The 23580-nt window shown below is 36.0% G+C and overlaps 1 protein-coding gene across 1 annotated transcript in view; it reads right to left on the bottom strand.

Moving 5' to 3' along the window:
* Positions 1 to 22089, bottom strand: part of LOC135072820 (protein dissatisfaction) — a 34848-nt gene extending 12759 nt beyond the window's left edge. Inside the window, exons 1-3 of the mRNA XM_063966857.1 lie at positions 22080 to 22089; positions 17335 to 17415; positions 15433 to 15594 (exon numbers count right to left, since the gene is read on the bottom strand). Of these exons, the coding sequence (XP_063822927.1) occupies positions 15433 to 15594; positions 17335 to 17415; positions 22080 to 22089 (253 nt within the window). The remainder of the gene's footprint in view (positions 1 to 15432; positions 15595 to 17334; positions 17416 to 22079) is intronic.
* Positions 22090 to 23580: the final 1491 nt, after the last annotated feature.

The following is a 23580-nucleotide window of genomic DNA, read 5'->3' as shown; positions in this document are numbered from 1 at the left end:
TAAGCGTAGTAAACCACTTTCAAACTATGGATGTTTCTAAATGGCTTGCAAGATCTCATTAGAAAGCCTAAGTTGCGGTAAGCCTGCTTTGTGATGTGGTCAATATGTTCGGACAAGAGCATTTTAGAGTCCAACCAGACTCACAGGTCTCTCACTATCTTGGTCCTCTCAATGATCGTGTTGTTAAAATTATACGGATAATTAATTATTGTGTTTTTACGACTAAAGCTTAAACATTGACATTTTTTTATGTTTACCTTAATATTATTCATCTTGTAATACGTATAAAGAGAGTTAAGATCATGTTGAATAAGTTCACAGTCTAGAGTAGAATTAATTTTCATATATATTTTCTTATCGTCAGCATATAACAAATGTTTAGAGTATTTAAAACATCTGTGGATGTCGTAATATAAGCACAATAAAAGAGAGGACCAAGGTGAGATCCCTGAGGAACCCCGGATGGAATATTTATGAAGTCTGATTTGTATCCCCCCACGACCACTGCTTGAGAACGGTTAGTTAGATAGGACTCAACCCACCTCAACAGATTCCCTCGTATACCGAGTGTATATAGTTTGTTGATCAGGATGACGTGATCGACACGATCGAAAGCTTTTTCAAAATCGGTGTAGATCACGTCAACCTGCCCTCCCCCTTCCATTTCACATAGAACGTAATTTGTAAACTCAGCTAGGTTAGTGACAGTGGATTTTTTCTTTAAAAAGCCATGTTGATGAGTGGATATGGAGTTGCTGATGATGGGTTAAATACTTTCAAATACAGCTTTTTCAAGTAATTTACTAAGAGTGTTAAGGATAGAGATCGGCCTATAGTTTTGTATTTGTAATTTAGACCCCTTCTTATGCACTGGAATTACGAAGGCTTTTTTCCAGATAGTGGGACAAATACACTCCCTTATTGATCGGTTAAATAACAGGGTTATAGGAAAAGCCAATGATTCAGCACAGTTTCTTAAGAAGATAGGTGGTACATCATCACAACCTGGCCCCTTGGAAGCGTCTAGCCTTTCCAACAGCCCCACCACTCTTTCATGCTGAATGTCGATATTAGTTAAAAAGAACACTTAAGATTATTTGATTTTATAACCACAGAAATTGGTCTACTTGGTCCCAGAGGTGAGCCCCAAGTGAGGCCTTTTTTCAAGTCACATTTATGGTACATGTTGTTTATAAAAAAAAATGTGTTTTTCTTTAAGTTTATTTATTGGGCTTTCAAATAACACCAATATTGTTGGGGCACCATGATTGTGTCAGAAGAAAATCTTTAAAGTTCGCGTCGCGGAAGGTGCGATTTATTTGATGTTAAGTATATTTATGTATTCGTCATTAGAGTGAATAGCTCAGAAAAAGAAATTAGTTTTTTGAAAGGCCTTAATATGGCTTTTTTGTAACTTTTTGGACTTTAAATAAAACCCTTAATTATTATAAGCCATTTTATTGATATTTACCTCAAAGATTCATGTATTTCATTTTATTAATAGGAAATTTTTTGTAGTTTTTTAATATCCGGTATCCGGCCGGATAGTGAGTTACTATCCGGTATCCAGCCGGATAGTAAATTTAGGCCGGATATCCGGCCTACCGGATAGTTACCGGATATCCGTTTCATCTCTAGTTGTTATGAGATGGCTATACTTAAGAAATTAAATTAGTAGTTAAAACTATTGCAACGTTATTATGCGTTTACTTACAAATAATTAGAATTTGACTTGAAACTGAACTTTAACATAACCATGAAAAATCTAACACAAACTGTTTTATTTTCATGACATGTCGGATGTGGATTCTATAGAATACATTTATTTTCATGTTTTTTTTTCTAATACGATGAATATTCATTTCAATTTACAACGTTACTTGTTAACCTTTTGTTTAAGGGGTGCGTGTAAGCCCAAATAGAACACGTGCTTTTTTTCCAGGCCTCAAGCTTGGGGATGCAACAGAAAGTAGTTTTTGTGAGAAGCTAATAGGGCAGATATTCCGATGTGCTCATAATATGTTATTAGGGGTCTCTTAAGCCAAGGGGTTTAGTTTCCAGTATAACGCGGCTAAGCGAGATTCTAATTAAATGCGTACAAAGTCTACTCATGGCAAGACTGAGTCGCTTGAATAAGGGTTTGAACATTATTTAAGAATTTTTACTGATAAATTGTCATAAAGTAAGATGATTTCTTATGTAGCAGTTCTGGTTTGCTGGCGGCTAAGTAGCTCTATAGATTTATTTAAAAGAAAACTTTGATAATTCATTTAAAGTTGGACACAGGGAATTTCAATGTTTAAGATCTCTTTGAATAGTAAGTAATTATGTATTAAGGTTTTCATGTAGATACCTGAGTACCTATGTTATCAAAAAAATATGTTTTAGTTTCTAAATGAAAATGTAGAGCTTTTGCTAAAATTATGTACGAGTTAAACTTACCAAGCGTTAAAGTTCACGATATTTGTACCATTAACCGATGTGAATTGATCAGAATTAAACCCGAATTCATCTCTAAGAACCAAAGTCTTTTTGAATGGAGGGAGCTGCAGTCTGCGTACTAAGTCACTTAAGCCCCTTCAAAAAGGCGCGCACTGAATCACATTTGAAGCGTTTAAAGGGAGATTTAACTTCAAACATCTATCAGCGAAAGCCCCCCGCTGTGGCGAATTGAAAGCAAACAAAACGTGTTTTTGGAAAAGGTAGCTCTGACAAAAACTACATATTTGTTATTTTTTAAACGCGAGGCATTAACGTGTGGTCCGCCGTCATTTAATTTGATCATGTGTTATTTGAGCGCGTTGTGCAAATAGGTGGGAAGTGGGAAAGTCTGGGTGGTTAACTTCAAATCGATATATCAATTCATTTTGTATCGAAAAGTATCTAATTAGCTTTTGCGAAATATGTAACTTTTAGAAACCATAATGATATTGAAACACCCCAATTGAAACGTTAAAAGCCTTAAAAGCTGAGTTGCACCACCTATATAACCGTAACTATAACGATAACCGGTGCTTTTTGTATGGAGTTTGACAGATTTTTGACGTTTGTTAAAGTCAAAGTAAGATGGTTACCCAGCAACTAAATAACTTTATTACAGACAACCAATAGGTTTCTGCATAAGAAAAAAACTAGCCCGTCGGAGTCCACCTCATACACTAACGCTCGCATTCACAAAAATTACTATGAGGTCTCACAATGCGCGTGGACGCACAGGGTGACACACGAACCAATCTCACTGCTCTATTCAACGCTGTGCGTTCGATTTGCTGCTTTACTTGCAAGCATCGTTTGTGAATACGGGCAACACACGAGCTATAGAGCTACCGTATAGTTGGTGCCTAGCTCTACTCTAGGCTTACAGCAGGGAGTGCAGAATTTGTTGTAAGCACCGATAGTGGAGGCAAGAGGGGGTGTTCCGCGCAATGGCCTCCTGAACGGAGGAGCAGCGCTCGATACCGCAGTGATGTGGGACCGTGTCGATATTATGTTTTTAGATTAGATGTGATGGATTAATAAATAATACTAATCTATCTGTGACAATATTTTGTTACATAAGTGTGACTTAAACGGGAAATCGCTCAATAAGGTTAGTGAATGCAATTGTTTTTCCATATAGATTTTTGTACATATTTAACGACGTTACAACACACCAGCTATACTAAGGAACAGCGTTTGTTTGACTGTTTTTCGACATACCTTTGGTATGTAGGTATGTAAAAATTTAACCCTCCTTCTAGACCAGTCGGGTAAAAATATAATAAAACTTTAAGGAATTGAACACACCCTGGCTAATAAAATACGTCAAAACAATTCATAATCATTTTCCTTTTACGAGTAATGCCACTTGGAATAAAAACACTACACTACAGTTTTCTATTTTTCACGCTTAAAAATAAACAGGTCAAACACTTTATAAAAGGAAACGTTGGGAACACATACACGTTAATAAACTAGATTTTCCTTTTAATGCCACTGTGCTAACAAGGAAAACTGACTCTTTCTATTTTTAACACCTAAAATCTGCAACACACTAAGGTAAGCAACCTCACAACCTAACAAATGTGTAGATATTCATGAGATAATTCTTGTCGACAGGTCGAGGTGGCCGGGCGGGCGGTGGGCGGTGATTAATGATCCAATAATCCCGCTCGCCACCCGCCCTATGAAAGCTTCACGAAGCCGACTTGGTGAGCGGTCAAAAGGTTTATTGACTGACGAACACCCGCAAGACGCAGTTTCGGCTGTTACGCCTGAGGTGAACACTGAACACATACGATGAATCAACATTGGGTGTAGTTCAGGGCTTAGATTTCTTGCTTCCTTGCTAACGAAAAGGTGATAGTAATTAATAATGTAGGTTTAATAATACTCAACAAATTAACAAGGTGATGAATAAAGAAGTGCCTATTTATTGTTTTTCATTCCATTACGTGAAACCGTATCCGAAGGCCCGTAGCTCACCGTAGCTGTCGTAGCCGCATAGCGTGTTCAAACTACGCGGCTACGAGTGTCAAAAGAAAATAAACGAAAATATTATCGCTTGGAAGTTTAATAATCAACGTGTGAATATTTACGTAAAATACTTAATTTATAAATTGCCTAACTGTACTCGTTTACCTATCCACGAGCCAATACATGATTGTTGTAAAATAACACCAAAACTAACCACTTTTTAAAGGTGACTTAGTGCCTAGACGTATACCTGACTCTACTAGATTTTCTTCTTCTCGTGAAATGTAGGTAATAACCGAGGTCATAACCTATAGAACATTACCGTTTTTGGTAGTTTTTTGGTGAAATGGTTGGATCAGATTATAACCTAATATGCCTATTTTACAAAAAAAATCATGACCCAAACTGTAGGACTGTATGTAACGTCGACGGAAGATAATTCAGCAGCGTGACTCGCCAGTTGCGGCGTCAAAAGGTTCACCGCTACAGATATTATGCCCGCGATCAAGATGTTAAATCAACTGTTTCTATGAGCTTGCTTTGGGCGAGATTCTGAATTTTACGATCATATTTTACGAAAATCACGTCGTACCTTAATGTTTGCTTATTGGAAGAATCTTTTTTAAATCAGGCAATAAGTGACCTACTGAATCCATTGAAGTTAATAACTAATCACTACAATTATGGCATCTCTACAGTCAACAAATTACGAAAGCTCTATTTCATTAAAATAGGACTGCAGATATACTTCGGTTAAAAGAGTCTTTGAAGTGCATTTAGGTTCAAATCTTAATGCTTATAAGTATATTTCACCGCAAACGTTATTACCGCTCCATAGATGCGCATCAAAATCATCGCGTGGAAAATATCCGTCGAGAGAACGACCCCGTGTCCCGACATTCGTTCCGACGTTAATTCCAGCCGCATTTGTTCCATTACATTTCCGACACAAAGTAGATACGCGTTTGCCGAATTGACTAGGTGGATGCGACCAGGCGAGCGCGGCGAGCGAAACGAAGAGCGCGCCGCTCCCGCGAGCGACAGGGATACAGCATCAAAAGTGAGAAAGATGTATTCAGAAGTGAAATAGTCTGCTGGCTGAGCACATCATCATTAACGAGCCAGAGAGGGCGGAGGGCAGCGAAGAGGCAGAGGGGGCGCGCCAGGTGGGCTATGTCCCACGGTCGGCAACGCTCGCGCGCGAAATTGCTCCTTACTGCATCTAACTCGTGAAAGCACATTTCTCTGAAATCGCATACTAAGGAGTAGCGATCTCAGGGAATATTTTCGAGTGCACCGACATAAATATGAGAAATATCCAGGTTTTTATTCACCTTCGGCCCCGCGCCCGGCGGTCGGACAAACACTCGTATAATAGATGTCCAGCTGTGGCGAGATGACAACGGGTTTTCTCGCACACATTCAAATGTTACCTATCTTTCAGGGGTATTTTGCTTTGAGATTTTATAAATGAGTATAAAAGGCTCAGCCTCAGAATACAGAACATAGCAAAGTTAATAAATTAAATAACTGGGACATCTTTGTAATGGAGGTTCTTGGGTCCTATGGCTAGGTAGAGCTTTTAAATATTGCAGAAATTAAATTTATGAATTCGTGATTTGTTTGGGTATGTTTTAAAGTAGAGGTTCTGATTTTGATACAAGAATTCGCACATGTAATGAAACGAACCTCATTAACCACCATCAGAATACTTTGGGATGATAATAGTAAATAAAAGCTACGTCGCGTGCAACGGACAACAAAACCCAACATTTTTAGACGTTCGGAAACCAGATTCAATTTACTGTAAAAGTTGCCGCGAAGTTACCGGCAGCGGTTTGAGCGACGCCTGACGCGAGTTGGAGTGCAGCGCTTTATTCCGCTGAATAACTTTGTTTTGTACAGCACGAAGTTTGCCCACGGGCCCGCAGCCCGCAAATGCACAGTTCTGGATGTCATTTTTCCGCACGTTTTAACTTGGTATTACCTACTTAGGTACAATTTGGTACTGAGATGAGAGGAAAAAGATTTAATAGGCTTAAATCTTTTTCCTCTCATCTCACAGATCAGGTTAGGTGACAGTTTTTATCTGACTAAATTATGGATATTTGAGATGTAATCAATACGCCTGAATACCAATGTACTAGATTACACATCAAAAAGCCTATTAATTATTTTTCCTTGACTTGAATAAAACTAGTAAGAAGGCTATATTATTATGTAACTAAATGTTCTCCGCAGATAGACGAAGAGCGTTAATATAGAAATAATTCTTGGCTTGTAATTCTACCACAATATTACACTATGTAGAGATGTTATAGTCTTACCTATATTGTATGTAGAGCTTTATTAAGTCCGGCTAAAGATATTTAACTTTTTACTACGACAAGTACTTTTACATATGAACCGTTAATTAAATTCACTGCGCGGTATTATAGTCAAGCTCAAATGGACACAAAACAATCAACACTAAATCGCAACTAATCCAATCACGTGTAATGCAATTAACCCTCCCGCTGCAACCCGAAATTAATTACGAATCGAGTAAACTGAAACAAAAAATTACCCCCAAACCAGATGCAACAGATTATCCCATTAAAGCGTTTTATTTTTATTCACTATGACAGTGCAATAATTTGTTCACGCACAACATTAAAATGAAATTAGACGGGCGAGATTCACCCCCGGGGCGAGGGTCGTGTTACTTGCTAGTCTGTCAAAATATAGGTAATATTTTAGTTGGCCGACGGAGACCGTAAACACGGAAGCGGTGAATAAATCACATAATCGGATCGAAGCCCGGGATCGTGTATTTGTGTCCTTTGCAATCGGCAAAGCGTATTGTATCGCGAATTGAGTTTCGTTTTGGGTAGCTGTTAATAAACATGTTAAAGGTTTTACTAACCAGGCATTTTGTGTTACTCGTCTCCGTTATTTTATTTTATTAATTAATTAAATGAATCTGAAAGAGTTTCATTTCATCGTATTCCGAAGTTATTTGATAAATTGGCAGTAGGTAAACTAAACTAAAAATTACTAGGTGAGTTTACCTGCGAAAAAACCAGTGTAATTTTTTACACAGAGATTTTTTTACATCAGTATCTACCATGGCATTATCATGAATAGTTATGTTTTATAACAATAGTATTATTTTTATGACCCCTAAAAGGTAGGAAACACAAACCTAATTGAAAATGACACTTACCTACTTGAAGCGTTACAAAATTAGCTATTATAATACAATTGAGGCCCCTTCATTCTCCCCTCGCCCTTGGGAGCAGTCAGGAGTGCAATAGGTGTCGAACACGTGTAGTGATCCAGAACGCGAGCGCTGCGATCTGCCCGATTCGCCACGGCCTCATGCAACAGAGGGTTACCGGCAATAAAAATGTATTAAGTGCTCCTATAATTAAAACTCATTAAATCTATTATTCAAACTCCCTGCCCATGTTTTAATAGGATTCACGGCTAGTCAAAATACTTATTTAACATAATCAATTCTCGTATTTTAACTGAACGAAATGACCCTTCAGTATTATTCAGTGCCTACAATAATACCAGCGCCGACCGAATCGAACACAGAAGAAAAGAAACACTCGGACGCCGTAACGAGGTTGATTTGAGATCCAATTCGGTGTACTCTAATTTCACCTGTTAACACAAAAGAACGCTTGAAAGGTAAGCACGTCCCGCTGATTCAAAATCTTGCACGGGAACCGTTAAATTAAAAATAAATATTGCGAAACGTCAGTATGTTACGGCTCCTGGAAAATGGTCGGAAAAAAATTAAAAAACGTCAGGATCGCCGATGTCGGTTCGCAAGGGTGGTGTGGGGTAAGGTGAATCTTTTTGTGAAGTGGAGAGAATTAATTTAACCCGCTGCGGGGTAACACGACATGGCTGTAATTGAAAAGTTTGCCCCTTGCCGGCTGCGACGGAGCCGGCGGCGCGTCTTAGCGACAGTTATGTTCCACCACCGCGAGACTTCAAGATAATTATTAAAATTACAACACTTTAGACTATAGAAAATGCATTTTCATTATGAATCTCTATTTAATATGAAATCATATTCTTATTAGGCAAATATCCATCCTAGACTATACGCTTACAAGCAAGTAATTAAAAAAACAGTTACCATTTTTATTTGACAAAAAACTAAAAGGAAGACTCGTAGTTAATTGAATGTAAGATCTAATTCTGGGCAGATAGGCCGGGAACGCAATCTACATTAATTTAAGAAATATCAATTATTATTTTTTTATTCGAAGGCTTATAAGAAGGCAAATGATTAACTTCAAAGAAAAGTCGCCCAGAAGAAAGTTATTGAACTGATTCGAACCCTTTAACTTTATCAGAGAGTATTAAAAAGTAAGAAAAGGTTGATGGAGTAACGGCGTAGTTTGTTCCCAGGCCGCTCCATTTTAAATTAATTTTATAAAGTTAAATTGGGGATTACATTTATTTGATCGCTCGGGTAGGATGTATGAACGAGGATTGCTTGTGATTAAGTGGAGGTATTGATACGTATAAGTGTATTTTTAACTGAGGCTTATGGTTTTCACGTAGGTACTATGTTTCCCTATCTCAGTATACTTTTTTATTCGTAATTATTTTATTAAGGCATTCAAATAAAAGTTGTCTATTAAGATACTTATAATAAGTACATATTTGCAATATTTGCTAGATATTTTATTCATTTATTAGGTGGCTCTACGTTTGACTTTATTTTCTAATTCTTTTAACACGTAGCAAAAATGTAGGTAGAGTTACTTATACTCGTATATCACAAGAAATACACGGTGCATTGCACAGTATTATGTCTAATGTATTATTTGAATACAAAATTAAATGCATACCTAACTATAGATTAGGAATTTAAGGTATATACAATTGGCGCTAGCCGGATGTATAGAATGTAATAAATTGGGCATTATGTATTTAGGCTGGGAGGCAATATTCGGGTGGTCATGTTGACGGAGAGCCAGTTCGATTTGGCGCTGTTTGCGCAGCGATATTGGACTTAGCTGATTGGCTCTCTGCCGTCGGGATCGGCAAACTTGATGATTTTTAGCTCGGGGTACTCTGACAAGCCATTCCTAGTTGTGTTTCTGTACAATCACTACCGTAATGTAGGCTTTTTACGAGCTTTTTAGGGTTCCGTAGCCAAATGGGAAAAAACGGAACCCTTATAGATTCGTCATGTCTGTCTGTCTGTCCGTCTGTCCGTCCGTCCGTCTGTCCGTCCGTATGTCACAGCCATTTTTTTCCGAAACTATTAAGAGCTATACTGTTGAAACTTGGTAAGTAGATGTATTCTGTGAACCGCATTAAGATTTTGATGCAAAAATAAAAAAATAATAATAAATATTGGGGGCTCCCCTCCCCATACTTAGAACTGAAACTCAAAATTTTTTTTTTTCATTAAACACATACGTGTATCTATGGATAGGTCTTCAAAAATGATATCGAGGTTTCTAAAATACTTTTTCTAAACCGAATAGTTTGCGTGACAGACGCTTCCAAAGTGGAAAAAAGTTGGTCCCCCCCCCCCCTCTAACTTCTAAAATAAGATAATGAAAAATCTAAAAAAAAAACATATGATGTACATTACTATAAAAACTACCAACGAAAATTGTTTTGAACGAGATCTAGTAAGTAGTTTTTTTTTAATACCTCGTAAATCATCATCCTCTTTCATACTAATAACTTAAATAAAAAATAATAATTTTAATTTCATAAATCAATGGTACGGAACCCTTTGTGCGTGAGTCCGACACGCACTTGGCCGGTTTTTTTATTATTAATCACAAAATCTTACGAGTAACTACGGGAATGTTAGTTGAATGTTTAGGCACAGAATAATAATAAGTACTGTTTAGGCGTGATCTTTTTGTTGATTCCCGCAATTTGCCGGCCGCAAAAGGTCACTTGGTACATTACAATAACACCACACTAAACTGATACGAGGACCTTTTGACAGCTCTATATCAATAAATTTTTATTTAATTAATATGTTTCAGATGGTATCCTTCCGTTTGGCCAAATTACTTTTCGCCAAATTTCACTTTGCAAACAACTTATCGCCAAAGTTTCATTTCCCAAATGAACTTTTAGCAACTGTACTTTTCGCAACTAATTTATTTGGTCAAATTATCATTTGGCCAAATTTTACTTGGCAAATGTTTATATAGCAAATGTTTTATGTTGTCAAATATTATATCCCAAATAATTTGTTTGGTCAAATTGACACTAAACTTCACATACTTACCCACCGTTACCCACAAATCAAAGCATAAGGCACATGATCATGGTTTTCACAAGAATTTTATGTAGGTAAAACATTGCAGAAAATAGTATGGTTGCAAAAAGTAGGTATTGCAGAAAATAGTAGGTTAGGTTAGGTTAGAACAGTGACCCTTAATGAATACCTAGAATCACCTCTATTGTTAATGAATCATTTGGAAATTTCGATGTACAAGAAATTAATGTAGAACAAATTTTATATTTACTCCCCACTAAACAAAATAATAACCACAAGCTAATTTGTATACCATTCTATGCACCAATCAAATTATTTTGTAAATAGGTAGTTTATCGTCAAATATTTTTACCTAATGAAACATTTCGCAAACCATACTTTGCCAAACAATAATTTGCTAAACAAAAATATGCCAAAAACAACATTTGCGAATTAAAAGTTTGCAAAAAGTTGCTTTGCCAAATGAGAATTTGCCAAATGAAAATTTGCGAAACGTTGTTTGCGATGTGATAATTTGGGAAACGTTTTTTGGCCAAACATTAGTAATCCGTTTCAGATATTTTCTCGAAATGCGATCTGAAAAAAGTACAAAAAACCAATCGACCATACAAAATCGGATTCCAATCGCTTATACATTAAATACCTATGTGTAGGAGGTATAATACTCGCTCCACTGTGGCTTTTTCACCGTTCCACGTAAGTGCAAAGCGGAGTGAGGGTTTGTGATAAATAATGGAATTAATCCGTAATTCTGCGGTTGCGACCTCGCGTGGGCTCCGGGAGTGACACTGGCTACATCGCACGCTAGGAGATGTGGTTTCCGTAAATATGTAATACCTTAATCAACATAAAAAGGAACTTGACCTCTCTGCTTCCAGGAAAAAAATACATGATCAAAGTTTTTTCTTACAAATGAACACTAAAATTGTAGAGTTTAAATATTTTTATGCAATTTCTATAGGCTTCTATGTATATTATGGCTCTACCTCAAAACAATTCTTCAATGATCCTCAGAAACTGAAAACGACTACTTCAGGCCTCGCCAAAGAGTCATGATACATCACAAGCCGCATGGCTATTACCTACAGTGTTCAAATGGCAGACGGTTGGAACTTGGATATATTATAATACTAAATACCATAATACCAATAACATACTTTTTCTAACGTAACACGTAAAAGTTAAATAAGTTTTCAAGTAATTGTAAATTTAGTAGTTGTTTTGAAATATTCAGAAATATTCGTTATGATCTTGAGGTTTGTCAATTATCCTAGTTTTAAATCAAGGGGATTAGATGTCGACCATCTTAATCGATAGCTTTTCACCTACGTCTCGGCAGATCTAGGTAAGTGCAGAGTGGAGGAACGCCCGGGTGCTGATTAATTAATGGAATTAATCCGAAACGCTGCGGTTGCGGCTGGCTGCCAGCGGCTGAATTATACATGCGCTGCCGGGCGAGACACAATGCCAAGAGAAGTCGAATTCCCATCGATGTTTCGAAAACTCATAATTATACTTCATCAATCGTAAATAAGAGTTTTGAAGTCCTAATGAATACAATAGAGTGCTTGGCAAAAGTTCTTAAACCTCTCTATGAACATCACACATAAAAATTAACATGCAGCAACTTTGTATGAGGATGTAGAGACTTCTGCGTCACCGTCGTCACCGTATAAGACAATCTTTCATTCGGTATTTGTAGATTAGCTTGATTCTGTGATACGGTCCTAAATTGGGTGTTTTTATTTGCAAAATGGAAAAAGCACGGATTATTGTATTTAGTTGTCTCGTCCAAAATCATCGAACTCTTAATTTCCTAGTGCTGAAAGTAAATAATTACTTAATGATCTTGTGAGTCACAGCATATACCTAGTCAACATGTTTCAGTCATCATAAAATTCATTATGGATCTCTATTTCGCGATTAAACAGCATCCTCTGTTTTGACAGAGCTCCGGCTCTAAACGATGCAAAGCGGGCGCGGTAGTTGCCACCGCGTATAAGTTCGTGAGGTGGTATAATTACGCGAGAGAGCAAACACATAAAGGCAGGGTTGCCAGAAGATAATTTGATAAAGGAGTGAGTATTGCCGGGACTAAAACAAAAGATTTGGGAGGAAAAGGATATTTGCAATGACAGGAGTTTCAAGAAATATCAAAGAAAGGATGGTCTGGAAGAAATCGATTCCTAGCAAAAAATTGCTTAAATGGTATCGACTCTACGATTAGTTGTTACGTGTTCAATATAGCTTTAGGTATGGCACCACCAACAAAATAAATCAAAAATCTTACTAACTCTACAATCAATTATGTACCTACTTATAAATAGCACACTGATGTGTGTAAAGGAGAACATAGTTGGTTAGAGGTTGAGGGAATAAAACGTTGGAATGGAGGACATGTCCTCTTCTGGGCGTTATCTGGCAACCCTACACAAAGGTAATCCGTCCGCTCGGCACAAAGTGATGCTCGTGAACGAGGCCCCGGCGAGCACCTGCGCCGACCGCACTCGCCCGCTGTCTGTCGCGTAACTAAGCTAAAATGTAATTACGGGCACATTAACGATGTTGATCAACTTACTAATAATATCAATGATTATTAAGGCAATTTTTGATGGTGATTGGAACCGAGTAAGTAAAAGATTCACGCCCGTATTCACAAACGATGCTTGCTTAAGTGAAGCAGCAAATCGAACGCACAGCGTTTAGAACTCTGTGATTGGTTCGTGTGTCACCCTGTGCGTCCACACGCACTGTGAGACCTCATGGTAATATTTGTAAATACGCGCGTTAGTCTTCCGAATTTCATACATTAGTTTCTGTGATAATAGAGATTTACTCAAGGTTCGGTCTAGTTGTTATTCTCATCCATATTACTAGAATTTATTACATACGTTGATTAATATTAATATAAGTGTCCGATATCTTGTTATGTGTCATGTATAGTTAATCATTCCGCGTCTGGTGGGTTAATAAATGCCCTTTAAGAAAAGGTTTTTCTATTTTGTACCTAGTCCAATAGCACAAATCACAGATTTTTATCTTCTACATAAATTTCAGCCCACCAGGTGGTACCTAACTATACCTACGGCGCGGCGGTAGGTACCTACGGTAATTTCGCTCGTCCAGTAAACCTTCATTCTACTATCCATGTACTTTTACTACGTGCTGATATCAACAACCTACCAAAATGTTGAATGTTGACATATTTTTGTTGATTGTGTAGGGCACGCGCTGGAGACCCGGCTTTAGGTAGGTAGGTGATGAGTAGCAAAGGAATCACGTCAAGTGAACCCGTTAGGGTGTCGACTTGCGGCCGACACGGGACTCCATGCATATTCAATTATTCACAAGAATTTACTTAGAGGGAGATTTACATAGCACGTACGAGATTCGGGTTAAAGCGAACTTTGATACGGCTTGGGAGCCAAGCAGTCGGCGATGTCATCAACTTATCATTCATACGTTATGAAATCAACAAGACCTGATTTAAATATGAAGCCGCTTTCAATTCATGCAAAGCTCTGATTTGAGGACTTATTCTAATACATATCCTAAATTAAGGCAAAAATACGAGTAAATATAAATCAACTTTGATACGCGTTCACAAATCGTGGTGAATACGATTGTAGTTTGGGACTACTCAAAGTTTTATCCTTTTTCAAAGCATTTAGCAACCAAATAACGAATGTTAATTAGGTTATACGTTAAAATTCAATCGGATATTCAAATAATAGCCTTGAGTAGCTAATAACATTTCTCTAATTTACTTCACTAAATCACAGCTATTGGTGTATTATCAACATCTGATCCACACAATGTCACTTCGACAAAGGGCTAAGAGACGAGCCGACTACCCGCAATATTTCACGCGCGCGGCGCCGCTACCCGCTGGGTTTCTGATAGCATACGAGCCTTAACAACAGATACCTAATGCCCTCCACTGTCACTCCCGCCCGCCTATTGTGACTATTGTCAGCTAGATGTGAACTAGTGATATACAGTAGAGTGCTTTCGATATTGGAAACGAATGAAGAAAGAAAAGGTTCAGTTAGATCTCATAGGTACTCGTGCACTGAAAAAAATGTTTGGTTACTGCTTACACAACAAAAGTGACCACCGAACTAAGTGTTAACTATAACCAAACTAAGTTTAGCTCTCTACAGAATTATTTGTTTAATTTACACAACATTTTGTTCCTCATAACCAAAGTGTTCGGTGGTCACTTTTATTGTGTAAGCAGTAACCAAACATTTTTTTCAGTGTGTGTTTATCAGATGAATAGGCGTTGAGTGATGGACACCCCGTGGATGTTGTTCTGCAAATTAAATATGTATGTCGATTTGTGAGATCTGAAACCGATACAGTGCATAAATCGCTCTAAAAGAGGTGTTAATTGTTCATCACTCGGCATCCTTGTTCATATTGGCCGCCGGATTAAAATTTTCGATCAGATGGAGTATGTAAGGGGTAATCACAAATCTTCATCTCGCCACTGCTGCATCAGAACTAACTATTTAAACGGTCATAAAGGTTTGAATTGGTTATCACTCACCATCTATGTTCATGTTGGCCTGGAAGCACTTGGCGAGGTGGCAGGCGCGGCACTGGTTGTGGTGCGTCTTGTCCACCGGACAGTGGCCCTTCATCTCGCTACTGTTTGTGCTACTGTCTTGGCAGTATTTAAACGGTTATAACGGTTTAAAATGGTTATCACTCACCATCTTTGTTCATGTTGGCTTGGAAGCACTTGGCGAGGCGGCAGGCGCGGCACTGGTTGCGGTGCGTCTTGTCCACGGGGCAGCGGCCCTTCATCTCACCGCCGGCCTTGCATGTGTACACGCGGTTCCTGTGTATTGACCGCTTGAAGAACCCCGAACAACCTATTGGAAAAGTACACAAAAATCTGGTAAAGACAAAATATGATTCAGGAACTCGCCGCGAAAGCTGGCATCAAGGATTGCGTTACACACCTATTTATAGCAAGTGTAAGACAAAGAGAAGCATATTACAAAAAGTTAAACGCCCGTTGAACACTTGTTTAAATTGATATTTAGTTTTGAATTGTTATTTTAAACCAATATTTAACGTGTGTTTAAATATTTTGTAATAAGGTGTTGAATCTCTACTTTGCATCAGTACGGCTAGCACGAAAAACTTTTGAGTTCAAATCGTTTGCGTACTCGAATCGCCATCAAAAGATTTAGTAAGAAAACCTACACTAAAAAGTAGAAAAATAATTACTAATTACCTAGTTATTTATTAGGACGAATTAATATTTATGTAGGTATACCATGATTGATACTTCTGGAGTCGGTGCCAAGATTATGAAACATGTAAAGTTTGCCTGCACCGACTCCAAAAGTATCAATCATGGTATACCTACATAAATATTAATTCGTCCTAATAAATAACTAGGTAATTAGTAATTATTTTTCTACTTTTTAGTGTAGGTTTTTTGGAGTCGGTTTTATTTTTTTTTTATAAAATTTTACTTATTTCTTGCTTTTTAGTTAACTATAACTAATTATTACCTTGATGTTACCACTGAAGGTAGGCAGTACATTGAGACCATATTCTTCATGTCTAGTGTAAAATAATATTCCCTACAAAATACAGGTTACCATATAGGAAACCTAAAAAGACCTTAAACCGTCAGCCCACCTTAAAAACATGAAAGAATAGAACTATTGGTCTATTTGTACTTATAATATTTAAAGAATTATCCTCCAACTCCTAAGCATTAAGGAGTTGTACCTAGCATGACCAGTTCATCATGATGAGATGATGAATATCTGATGTAAACACTTGAATAACTTTAGAAACTATACTTATCTATAAAATTAAAAGAATTATCTTCCAACTCCTAAGCATTAAGGAGTTTTACCTTCTATCATCAGCTCATCAATATGAGATGATGATTTCCAGGAGCAAATACTTGAATTACTTAAGAAAAAGTTTGAAAAACGATATACGTGCCTATAAAATTTGAGGGTTGCCCTCGATTTCCCTAGGATCCCATCATCAGATCCTAACTTGGTGACAATGGGACCACCTCAGAAGTGTACCCTATCGAACAAAAAAAGAATTTTGAAAATCGGTCCACAATTGACGGAGTAATCGGTGAACATACATAGAAAAAAAAAAAAATACATACAGTCGAACATATAACCTCCTCCTTTTTTGAAGTCGGTTAAAAACTACAACAGCGCCCTTGTGAACGTGTCGTAAAGTGAACTTAATATGAGATGTGGTTGCACGAAACTTATTTTGAGAATCAAAATTGTCACGTTATTGTTTAATTCGAAGACTGAGTATCGAATTTTATCGAGTACGCAAACGATTCGAAGACGAAAGCTGTTCATGCTAGAGGTACAGATCTTTGTTCATGATGCGACTTGAATCAATAATTCATTCATCGGATTTGTTCTGAATATAAAACAATTTGTAAAAGCAGCAGCAAAAATTAGATATCTATGTAAGGTGAACCATACATAGGTACTGCAGTTTTTAGAAGTAAAGGAAGAAAGTTTGACTGCTGTAGCAATGTAATTAATGTGTACTAAGGAATTATGTTCTTTGTTACACACACATAGAAGAAAACAGTCAAATAATATGCTTACCATCACAGCTATAGATGCCATAATGCTTGCCGGAGCTTCTGTCCCCGCACACATTACAGGGTATATCGAGTAGCCGATCACCTGAAACATTTTCACAATATTAAACTCTGTTTTAACAGGAATTGTAGAAAACGTTACTTATTTATATCCATCTTATTTTATTTCCTTTGTACTATTGTCGAATGCGTATCCTATTGACCTTATTAAACTAAAACACAGCGGAGCGCCTTAAATGCAGATCACTGTTATGATCTTAAACATAGCCTTATTATGATTCAAAAATTCAAAACTACATATCAATTACTTAGTAACTATTACTAAACTTTTTAATAACAACTCGAACGATGCGTAAGTACCTAATCTATCTACCTACTTCGATTAAAACCTTATTAATTAATTATCTACGCGCAAGTACGATTTATTTTAGTAGACATTTGAAATTTTTGTTATTTTCTGCTCTTTTGATAAAAATAAATACAAGAACAAGGGCCAATTTTCGATCTGTCGCGTGGTAAACCACTATCAACAAAATTCAAATTTTACGCAAAAGGCTTCACTGAAATTCAGGGCAACTACAATGTTTATGTACATTAATTGACACCTCTAAGCAGCAGTAGGCTCCCCTTTCCCAAAATAGATTAGTCAGATTACACCAATCTCGCTAATAACGTTGGTGTTTTTGTTCGTTTACTGAACGCCTTCCCTTCGTCCCCTTTCCTTGGCGTTTACAGAGGCCTCCGATTACACCGAAGAAGTAAACTAAAGACAGCAAGGAATATAAATAATGACAGTTTCGATTCAAATACAACATGTAACTCGTAGTTACTCGTATTTCGATTACGTTTGAAAATTGGTAAGTACTCCTAACTACTTAAAGAGCCGTATTTTTTTAAATCATAATAGTATAAGCACCTATTTACATCAATGTATTGCGTAGTATGTATTTGGCTGTTACAGCCCTGTAAGTTTTTTTTTATATTAACAATTCTAAGACTGCAACATATTTTATTATGATTATAAAATATTATAAGGTATTCTAAAAAACTAAAAACTAAAAACTATTTACAAAATTGTTGTTGTTGTTTGTTTTAATTAAATTTGTTTGTTTTGCGACGAATATATTTTTACATACCAGTATTTATCAATGTGTGTGTGGACTGGATCATTTGATCTTGCCAAACATTTATCATGGGGCAGTATAGAATTGTGGTCAGGTGTCTATATAATTTTCTTTACTGTTTTTAACTTGATATTTTCGTTAATGCTGTGGATAACCTTTTTGGCCTAATTAGTTTAAGAAAAATATTTGATTTAAGTCTATTATATGTGTCGGCTGTTGTTATTCCAAATAAATAAAATAAAAATAAAATAAATAAAATTCTTGTTCAGAAGTAAGTAGGCACTTTATAAAGTTAGTAAAGCTAACTTTATAGTCCTTTTCACATAAGATGATTCGTATGACGTTTCGAGTTTGAAAGTTATAGAGATGTCACATAACTAAACCATAGCGATTTATCTATCGATTTTTTTCTAAGAGTTAGTAAAACCTACTTTTAGAGAAATATTTTGTACAGGTGTTATTCAACAAAAAACATGTTTTTTTTAATTACAAATATTATTTTAACCATTTTTTATTGATAATATTCAAATTCCATGGACTTCGTGTTCAAAAAAATGATTCCTAAAAAGTACTGCTTCTGTTTCTTTAAATTAAAAACTATTAATTTATTTTCAATGCGTTTATTAAAGTCTACAATCGAAAAATATAGTTGAAATTTGTGATGTTTTTAATAACTAAGTATTCACTGCAATCGATTAATGAACCGCGGAAATAATCGATTTTGTTATACAACAAATACCCCAGCACTAAATCTATTCCGTTTTACACATTGCGTACAATAAATAAAAAATATTTTTACATCGTATTTAATTAAAATATAATCAATAAACTCAGATTTTACTATATTATTTCAAGACAAGTAGTTAATATTTTTTTATTATATTGCTAATAAATTACAAATATTTTTTCAAAAATATTCTGCATAATATGTAGTATGCGTAATATGAATAACATTGAAGTGTCATACGGATCATCTTACGTGAAAAAGACTATAGTCTGATCGATCTATTTTGTTAAAACATATAAGGCCATGAATATAAATGAGGAAAAAACAACATTGAACGGTGTGATACGGTGTCACCCTTAATACCGTGAATCCTTTTCAAGCAAGATCTTTTATTTTTTTCTCTGAAACGGACTTAGACGACTTTACTGTTCGTCTTTCAGGCCTCTGGGGAAAGCCGCGAAGTGTCGCAATTATCCTCTCTAGATGGAGTTACAAGGACTATAACTGCGGAGAAATCTACTAGAATAAATACATATGACCTTTGTTTGTCTTCCATATTAATTTAATAATAAATAATGATAGTAATTAACCAACATTAAAAATGGAGCATTAGTGAGGAAGAGAAGCTTCAAATTAAATGTCATTATTACGAGTATTATAAAATTTTAGTATTCAAATGCCTATAAATAAATTAGTGACCTAATCATATTTATTTGTTATCTTAGTACAAATACTTTGGAAGAACACAACTAGGCTAAATAACAATCCGATTCTTGAAACATGATGTACAGAAGTGTCAGAACAAAATAGTGACCATATCGTCCTATACAGGGTGTTAAAAAAATTAAAATGATGATATCAAATTTCTGACTTCACCATACCATTTATATGCCCATGTTAACATGGGCTAGTGTCGGCTCATATACCCATTTACCTAACACCCTGTATAGTAATGAAGATCATAGGTTAGTCAAGACTGCTTCAGAATTGATGGTCTGTGTCCAGCGGTAGACTTCGGTAGACCATTTGTAATAAAGTAGGATGCTAAATTGATACATCTTTCAAGAGTTAGGAGTAAAATTAGCAAGTAATGTGATCAAAGGTACAATAACATGTGTTTATTCCCATGGTTATGAGCGCGATATGAATTATTATTGATGTATTGGTGTGAATGCGCTGTGGTGCGTGACGAGCATTCAACTAATTTTGCAATAACTACTTAGATAAATCTAAACGTGTAACGCCTACTGAAAAAAGCTATTCAAGTTGTTTAAAAACAGATTTACCAGCATAAAAACACTTGTTCCTTACTAGTGTAAGTAAAAGAGCCATAAAAAGCTGATAAAATTAAATCCTGAAATGTCTTGTATTTTGTTTGTTAACATGTTAACATCTATAATTATAACAATATCGTAAGAGGTCAATTTATTATTAATACTTTTATTTAAAAAAATTAAAATTTCTACATTAACTTCATACATCTTAAAGTGATTCCTATTGTTTACTTACTCGACACTTATCAACGGCTTGGTTCACTCTCAGAATTAGCGGCCAAAGTCGTTTGAGTCGAAAACATTTCGAATTGTTGACTAATTTCAAACACAATCTGGGGAGAGGGTGCGAGAACTAACGAAGTCCCAAACCGTCCCTAAGTTACATTGTGAGGAGCCCGGACTTTGTCCCGTCTGAGTGAACTTACACGATCTTATTTGTGTACTAACTTCAAACAATAGAGATCTTAACTCATGTGTGTCCATGTTGCGAAACTAATGCTCCTGAAACTATATCTGCGAGCTTAATCCTAAGTTACAGATATTTAGAATAGTAAGTAAGTAAAAATTATCTTTGGAAAGCAATCTGTTATTTATTACAAACAGATTTACTCATCCGATAAGGAAAAAAATAATACGGGGCGTGGGTGTGACCCGTTTTTTTGCGTTAACCTGGTAAATATGGAAAATCACTAACGTGAATAAAGGGATTCGTGGAATACTCTGTCGGCAAAGTCATAAAAACAATGATCACACCTAGAGCTATTTATTTTTTATATAAAACTTTCCATAAACAACACTGAAGGTTGCAAAGTTTTACCATACTTAATTATTGTACATAATAAAGTAACAAATTTTTATTTTATGTTTAGAAACAATCAAAAACAGCAGGTATTGATTGATATGATGGATAAGTGCCATAATTACGAGAATACCTATTAGGCTTGATTGAAAGTGGTACATATTTAAGTACCGCTAAACTATTTCAAATGATATTTAAGTAACAATCACCAAAAAAGATTAACTTAATTCCAGGCGGCATTAAGATTGTCAAAATTTTATCTTCTTCTGTTTTCTCGGTAGATTTTTTTTTTTTTAAGATTATTACTTATTAGTAATTATATCGAGTTTAATATTAAAGCCGACCCGTAAACCTCACAATGAATGAGATAAATCATTAAAACTTGAGGATAAATTCTTACTTCTGTGACTGAAGTTTAGTTAAAATAATACATGATGTCTTTAAATGATCTAATCTAATGTAATCTAATGAAACTAATAAACCAATCTAATGAAACGTAATTTTTAAATAACTTCTTCACTCCGCTCAACATTTGGTTTACAATTAAAAAGTAATTTCAAAAAGCAGTGAACTATTTCCTTTCTTAATTAAATCTAACGTATTGTTATCAAAGTTTATGTTATATTTTTCGTTAAAAAAAATGTGTGGTCGATTTAAGCTTTATTTTTATATTCGAGTTACAAAATTGCAATATGCATGATGCCTCCGAATATTATTTTAGTCGGATTTATGCCCAAATATTTTTTAAGCAAACTTTAAGGGGTCAGTAGATTCTTCCTAAATATTTATAAGTAGGGCAATATTTAATATTTAATAAGTCCATACCTGTGCCCATCCTACGGACTGCCACGGCTGGCACCCGCTGCTTCTCCCAGAAGATCGACAGCTCGGCTGTTCCTTCGAAGCCTTGGAGAAACTACACCACCGCACTTTTTCTTTCTTCAAGACACATCGTCACTAAATCCCGCACTGAGTTTATTTTATAATAAAATAAAATAAAAAACACTAACAATAAATTATATTATATATTATAACAACGATTTAAAATAACGATTATATTTTAATTGACTAGGAAACCACGAAACTTTTGATGACTTTTTCAAGGTGACTTCACTACTGTGTCGCGGCTTTCGACCGACTGCTCTGATAATTGTGATCTTTGAAGCCGCGGAGTACGCGAGTCACATCATCCCCTGATTACATCCAGTCCCACCCCCTGAGAGGGACGGCGATACGCGGCGAGGGCGGGTGCGAGCGAGACGGCTGTGATCCCATCTTGTGTCCCGGTCCACAGGTTACATTGTCAGGCCAGTGGCTACGTATATCCAAATGAATACTACACACAGCGTGACCGTTACTTTGTGACGTGATACGCTAACATGTAAAGTAATAATATTGTTTTTTAACAAATCAATTTTGTTTATTTTTGTAGTCTATTCGAGTTAATGGGTGTTGGTTTTGTATTTTATTTACACTATTTATCGTAAAATGGTTCTCAATCGATTAAAATGATAATGCTAACATTAATTTTGTTGGAGTACAGTTTATTTATTTATCCTTACTAGGATAACAAGCACATGCTACTGCATGTGCTTGTTAAACGCACCTCTACATCTTATTTTGCAATAACACAAATAAAACTGTTTGAAAGAAAGAAATTGGAGAGCATAGGACTTTTTGACCAATTAAAGGAAATTAAAAATAGACAAATTGTTTCATTAGTTCAGTCACTAATCAATTTTGATAGTTGTCCATTAAAATCTTAGTCAAAAGCACCTCCGCCAAACCCGCTATCGTTCTACTATCAGTGTAGCAAACATTAAAATGTCAAGTTAGCTCTCGGGGTCGCGTCAGCTTAATTGGCTGGGCGTCGGCGGGGACCAATCACAGCGCGCTACGGCGGTGGGCGGACTCCGACTCCGCGAGCTACGAAGCGAACTTGCCACGTGCCGAACGTAGCAAGGCTACACGGCTACTACCCAAGTAACACGCAATCTGTATATTCACTGAAGTTAAGATTGATTTACGTTTTAAAGTCAGACTATCACTTTAAATCAGTTTTGACTTAGTTTAAATGCTTTTGAGTAGAATGCGGTAAAATTTACAATGCATGAAGCTATTATATGGTCTAAAAAAATTAAGTTAATTGGCTTATAATCATACTAAAACATTAATTACTTTTAATATACAGCACCTTTAACAGCATTTACACTAACACAAAGGTTAAAACCGTATATTAGTAAATAAGAAAACCTAATGCATTAAATAAACGTTGTCGAAATATTCTATAGTGCATTCAGATATTATTAACACATTTTACAGATTG

Source organism: Ostrinia nubilalis, chromosome 6 (assembly GCF_963855985.1).
Source record: "Ostrinia nubilalis chromosome 6, ilOstNubi1.1, whole genome shotgun sequence".
NCBI lineage: Eukaryota > Metazoa > Arthropoda > Insecta > Lepidoptera > Crambidae > Ostrinia > Ostrinia nubilalis.
Note: the sequence above shows the minus strand (reverse complement) of the source record. Positions and strands in the feature narration are given on the sequence as shown.